The 6160-nt window shown below is 46.6% G+C and overlaps 1 protein-coding gene across 5 annotated transcripts in view; it reads left to right on the forward strand.

The window, feature by feature from the left end:
* Positions 1-419: 419 nt before the first annotated feature.
* Prkab2 (protein kinase AMP-activated non-catalytic subunit beta 2) overlaps positions 420-6160 on the forward strand; it is a 17597-nt gene continuing 11856 nt past the window's right edge. The window contains exons 1-4 of one of the 5 annotated variants that reach the window (XM_008830510.2): positions 420-435; positions 641-675; positions 919-1099; positions 5086-5252. In XM_008830510.2, coding sequence (XP_008828732.1) covers positions 944-1099; positions 5086-5252 — 323 coding nt within the window. In that variant the 5' untranslated portion in view covers positions 420-435; positions 641-675; positions 919-943. The other 4 variants (XM_029562260.1, XM_029562261.1, XM_029562259.1 and 1 more) reach the window with 4 other exon arrangements.

A 6160-nucleotide genomic window follows, 5' to 3' on the forward strand; every position in this document is an offset into this window, starting at 1 on the left:
GAGCTGCCTGTCCTTTTCGTACTTTAGTAACCTTTGCGACGTTTCTGTCGTTGCTCGGTTTCTTTCTGCTTCTGGAGCTAACTCATTGCATATGCTGTTTCTTAGCCTAGAAGCGTACTCTCCTGAGACTAACATTTCATCAACTGTCAAGGTTCTAACCACTCCATCTTGCCTTCTTTCCTTCGACCCCATTGGGATGGGGCTAGCTCCTTCCTCCGTTGTCCCCATGTTTTGACCTTTAACTTCCGACTGAATAGGAAGTCCGTCTCCTTAGTCCCTCTAGGAACCCATCTCCCCGGTGGGCTTCTAAAAACGTGGCTCCGAAAACGTAAGGGCGCCCCGAGGCTGGACGCAGGTGGCGGGGACTCAGAGCCGGCGATGCACCCACCACCGAGGCGGCCGCCTACTCAGCGGATACAGCCGCAGACCGCCGGGGTGGGTGGAGGGGCCTGCGGGGAGACCCGGGAGCAGGGGGTAGGGCCGCGAGGCGGGGGCGGGGCCAGACGCGCGGGGGCGGAGCCCTGGCGGGGCGGGGCAGCGCCTCCGGCTTTGTAGCCATTTTAGGAGGAAACGCGGGTCTCCGGCTCTGGGCGCGGCTTCAATTTCAACAACTTTATTGGTCCCCTTGTTTGCTGAACAGCCAGCGCGCCTGTAGCCTGGAGCGCATCGTCGGAGGTGAGCCGCTTGCGGACGTGCGGGGCCGGGGCTGCGGAGCTGTAGGGACCCCCGGGGTGGGGTCCGCCAGGAGCGGGGTCCCGGAGCGGGGGCGTCCTTGCCACAGGCGAGGGAGGGGACCCCGGGCGCGGCTTCCTGCAGCGGGGATTCCCTTCCCAGGTCCCCGGGCGCAGGGGCGGGGCCGGAGCACCCCCTGACGCGGCGGCCGGGGTGTTCCCCTCCCAGCGTTGTTCCCCGCGGCAGGTGGCCCCCGACTGGAGCTGCCGCCATGGGAAACACCACCAGCGAGCGTGTGTCCGGGGAGCGCCACGGCGCCAAGGCTTCGCGCGCGGAGGGCGCCGGTGGCCATGGCCCGGGCAAGGAGCACAAGATCATGGTGGGGAGCACCGACGACCCCAGCGTCTTCAGCTTGCCGGACTCCAAGGTGAGGTCCCCTGCGTGAGGGGAGATCCCAAGGTGAGGGGTGCTGCGGCGGGCTCCCCTGCTCGGTCTTCGGCTCGTCATCACTCCAGGGTTGCGCGTTTAATGTAAAGGACTTTTCCGCGGACAGAGGTGTGTCGGGTGGTGATTCCTCTTGGGGTACTGCCTCAAATTAGGATGGAGGCGCCGAGCTCTCGTTTTCCTGCTGCTCTGACCAGTCTGTGGGCCACGTTTGTGGGACCGGTACCCGAGGCACGTCCCCTGCCCACCGAATCATTGGTTCTACCTGAAGGCTGCCCTCTTGTAGAGTGCAGCAGCCTTTATAGGTGGTGAGCACAAGTAGAAAACTTCGGAGCTGCTGATGGGGGGTCAGTTTCTCACATCTGCTTGGAGATGACTAAATAATGAATTTCTTTTCCCCCGAAAACTTCTTTGCCTAGGTATCATTTTTGCTCTTTTGCGAGTTCTGCACGCATGATCTCTTCTCCTTTAACATGGCTCAGAGCACCACCACTTGTTTATTTGAATACTTTCTCCAAGTCTTAGGAATCAGTACAGGACATGATTTGGTTGACTGCACAGTGTTTGTTCTGTCCTTGATGGATGGTTGTGTTGGCTGTGGGGATGGTGCTTTCACACCCAGCTGGGCCTCAAGCATGAGAACCAGAGGTTCCCCTCCTTCCTCCTTGCTCTCCCCTTTGGTGCTTCAAAATATTGCCTAGGGCTCAAAAGGACAACACACAGTGGCCCTGAAGACCTTGCCCCCAATTCCAGGGACTTTCAGCCTGAGGCAACTTGTGTTCTCCCTAAAGAAAAGGCAGATGGAGCTGATAACCAGTGGCTCCCATCAAGATGTTTCTAATCACTTCTAGAAATGTCAGCATTAAATACATTAAATTCCTCCAGGTAGACTGTCAGCAGTGAAATATAAAAACTGGAGGGATGGAAAAGATTGGAATGTATTTCACATTTATCATTTCATCACTTTCCAATTAACTGAGGCTTTAGACAGTTTTATTTACCACTCCACAGCACTTGAAATTTGGATTATATGGCTTATTTTCCTAGATTCCGATTGAGAACATCATCACAGAGGGAAGTGAGAGAAGTGGTTGGTAGGGGCATGTCTTGGGGTCCCTTCACAATTCCATCTTTCCTCTCCCACTTCAGGACTTCTTCCTCATCCTATGGACCCTCCATTCACCCTGGTGTCATAGAACTTCAGAGCTTTCCCCGGTGTTAGGCCTTGTATTTCTGCCTTATTCCTACATTGATGACTCAGGATTTGACTAGTCAAACTGTGACTGCAGTAATTGGTGTCCTGAATAAGAGCCAGGTTGCTCTGTGTGAATTTGGGCCTATCAACCCCACCCCCACCCCCCCTCTTGCCATTTGTGAAGTGAGAAATTTGTTCAGTGATTGATTTCCTGGTGCTCATTCAAATCAAAGGCTTTAGAGTTTCCCATCTACCCTCCTCTCCCCCGACCCAGTTTTACTTAAACATCTTCCAACTGTGATTTGATTGGTCATTTTGCTTCCTTTCCTGCTGGTTTTGCTGACTGTTTAACTTGGAGTAATCAATCTTTCTGCTAGTCAGCTGTGTTCATTCCTACCACAGAAATATCCTGTCATCAGTGAAATGGCTTTGCTCCAAAGCTAGGCAGGCATATTAATAGTTTGTAGCTTTCAAATTCTAAACTGAACATCCTCAGACATAAAAGTAATTGACAGAGTCAGTAGCAGTGGGCCTACTTTGCTTGAATGCCTTTCTCAGTAGACTTCCTCCATTACATTATGATCACCAAGATTTGTTTAAATACTCTATGGAAAATTTGAAACATTTATAAAATAGAATAGTATAACAAACTATACTCGTCACTCAATTTCAACAGTGATCAGTCTGTGCCCCATGCCACTCCTCCCATCAAGTGTTTTGAGACAATTTCCAAACAGCTTTGCAAATAGCATCTGTCACATTGTAGGTTGTACCTCAAAGGATGATTTTTAAAGCTGGATATGATGGTGGCTCATACCTCTAATCCCAACTGTCGAGAGGTTGAGGTAGGAGGAGGATCACTGCCAGCCTGAGCTGCAGTGAGTTCCAGGCTAGCCTGGATTACAGACTGGGAACTTTTTAAAAGAAATTTTTTTCCTTTTTGTTTTATTATAATACAGTAACAGTATTGTTCCCAGGAAAGGTTTTAAAAATATGTATTCCTAGATCCCATTTGGGGATCAGAATCTGAGAGTTATTCTTAGGCTTATGTAAAAATTCTTGTTATTCTATGCCCTAGTCAGAGGGCTTTGCTTTGAGGATATGGAGACCAAGGTTTTGTCTTCAGCCAGTTCCCTGAATAACATCAAAGTCTGTTTTCTTTCTCCATTTACTTTGGTTTCTCCTGATGTAGCTTTAAAAGACACTGAGAGCAATGGAAGGTAAACTTTCATTTTGCAAAAAGCCCAAATGAATAGGTTGGCCTTTTTTTCATTCTAACCCACATTATTTTGTTTTTTAATATTTTGACTTGCTACTGTACAGTCTTATTTACTACCACTTAAGTTGAAAGTAGGGGTGAGCAAACCTTTTCAGTAAAAGGCCAGATAGTAAATAATTTAGACTTTGTGGGTCCTATAGTCTCTTAAGTACCCAGCTCTGACACTGTGGCAGGAAGCAGCTGTAGATAACAAATGAGTGGAGATGTTTTCCATCAAAAGCTTTGTAAAAGCCATCTGGTTCACTGGCTGCAGTTTCTCCTTGCCTGTCACAAAGGATGGTAGTGAAAAGAAATTAAGGCACTAATTTTTCTCAGAAGCCTATAAACCTCATTTGACAATAGAAGTGCTTTTGCTTAGAGGAATTTATGTTTTTGATCCTTTGGTCTTTGAGGCACCAACATTTTTGTACACCCTCTGAAGTAATTATAAAGCTGGTAGTTAAGATTGCATAACCACTTCACTGTACTGAATCAGTGATCTGTTTTTACACTTTGGATGGGTGGATGGTACTGGGAATGGAACTCAAAGCTTCATGCTCACTGGGAAAGTGCTTTGCACCAAGCTACATCTCCAATCCTTAAATTTTTTTTAAAAAGTTTATTATTTTTTATGTGTACGAGTATATTGCCTGCATGTATATGAGTGCATCGTGTAGTGCAATGCTGCAGAGGTCAGAAGAGAGCTTCGGGATTCCCCTGGAACTGGAATTAGGGATGGGTCATAGCCGCCATGTGGGTGCTGGGAATTGAACTCAGGTCCTCTGCAAAAGCAATCAGTGCTCTTAAGGGTTGAAGCATCTCTCTAGCCCCATAATCCTTAAACTTTTAATGTCTCTTTTTGTAACCTATTAGCTATAATAGAGTTCTTAATTACTTAGGAATTTTGGTACCTATGACTTTAATTGCAACTGACAGTTAAGAACAGGTTGTCTATGAAAAATATATACATGACTTAATTTTTTTTTTTTTTTTTGGTCTTTTTGAGACAGGGTCTACCCTGTAGCCCCAGCTGTCCTGGAACTCACTATGTAGACCAGGCTGGCCTTGAACTCATGAAGATCCACCTGCCTCAGCCTCCCGAGTGCTGGGATTAAAGGCGTTTGCTACCACGCCTGGCAACTTAATTATTTTTAAAGAGCCATACTTTCATACATTTTTTTTTCTCATAAGAGTTATTCAGAAACATATCCTAATTGACTGCATATGAGTTAAACTGGTACTAAAGAGGATTTTTCTGAAGGGTGATCCTAAGGCTCTGCAAGGTGAGTAAGAAGATAGGCCATGATTTAGTCATCCTGAACATAAGCTATTTGACCATTGTTGGTCCTACATTAGTTCTTTTTCTATTGTTTGTTCAAAATCTGATTTAGTGGCTGAATTTAAGGTATGTTATCTTTAGTTGACGCCTAGAACCCCTACTATCCCAGTAAAAGCTGACTTCTTAAAAATCCTTGGGTCATAATTTATTCTAGGGATGACCTACTCCTTCTTACAGCTCCCTGGGGATAAAGAGTTTGTATCCTGGCAGCAGGATTTGGATGACTCTGTAAAGCCCACTCAGCAGGCCCGGCCCACTGTCATCCGCTGGTCTGAAGGAGGCAAGGAGGTCTTCATCTCTGGGTCCTTCAACAATTGGAGTGCCAAGATCCCACTGATTAAGAGGTAAGGACAGGTGTGTGGGTCGAGTATACAAGGTGCAGAGATAGAGGCCTGATTTCCTTTCTTAGAAGTGAGACCAGGCCTCAGGGGAACACAGAACACCTTTATGGACACATTCTTTAGGACTGTGCTACCAGGCCATTTCTGTGCTTGGAGCAAGTCTTCTGGAACTAGCTAATTCCTGTTGCCTTGATTTCTGTATTAAAGCAAAACACATTCTGATGTTTGACGTAGGAAACTAGTTTGATGTTGGCCAAACAATAGTGAATAATTTAAGTGGTTGTCAGAATGGCCCTTTGGTTAGTAGGTCATTTTCCAGCACAAAAATTGCCAAAATACGAAAAGAGTACCTTGAAGTATTTCTGGACTCTTCTGAAACCTTCCTGTTACCCTCAATTCATACTTACAAGGAATCTTCTCTTTGTGTGTGTGTGTGTGTGTACACATGCAGGTGCATGTGCCCATGTGTGCACATGTGGAGACCAGGGCAGGACTTTGAGTATCTTCCTCTATAGCTTTTAGCATTATTGCCTTGAGACAGTCTCACAGACAAGAAGTTTGGCATTTCAACTAGGCTGCCTGGCTGGCCAGCAAGTTTCTGGATCTGCGTGTTTCCACCCATCTATGCTGGTGTTTCGGGCACGTGTAGTCATGCCCAGCTTTTTACATGGGCGCCAGGGATCTGAACTCAGGACTTCCTGTTGCAGAACAATTGCTCTTATACACTGAGTATCTCCTCAGCCCCAAGAAATCTGTTCTGCTGAACAAAATAGCTTACTAAAGTGAAACGTTTTTGGGATCAGTCATTTTTTTTTTCCCCCGGAAATAAAGAGCTAAAGTTATTGGAAGAGGTTGACAAGTACCTGTCCAAAGTGGTACAGAAAGGGGGAATTAATTTATATATATATATA

The sequence above is a fragment of the Nannospalax galili genome, unplaced genomic scaffold, assembly GCF_000622305.1.
Source record: "Nannospalax galili isolate Female #2095 unplaced genomic scaffold, S.galili_v1.0 scaffold455, whole genome shotgun sequence".
NCBI classification, from domain to species: Eukaryota; Metazoa; Chordata; class Mammalia; order Rodentia; family Spalacidae; genus Nannospalax; species Nannospalax galili.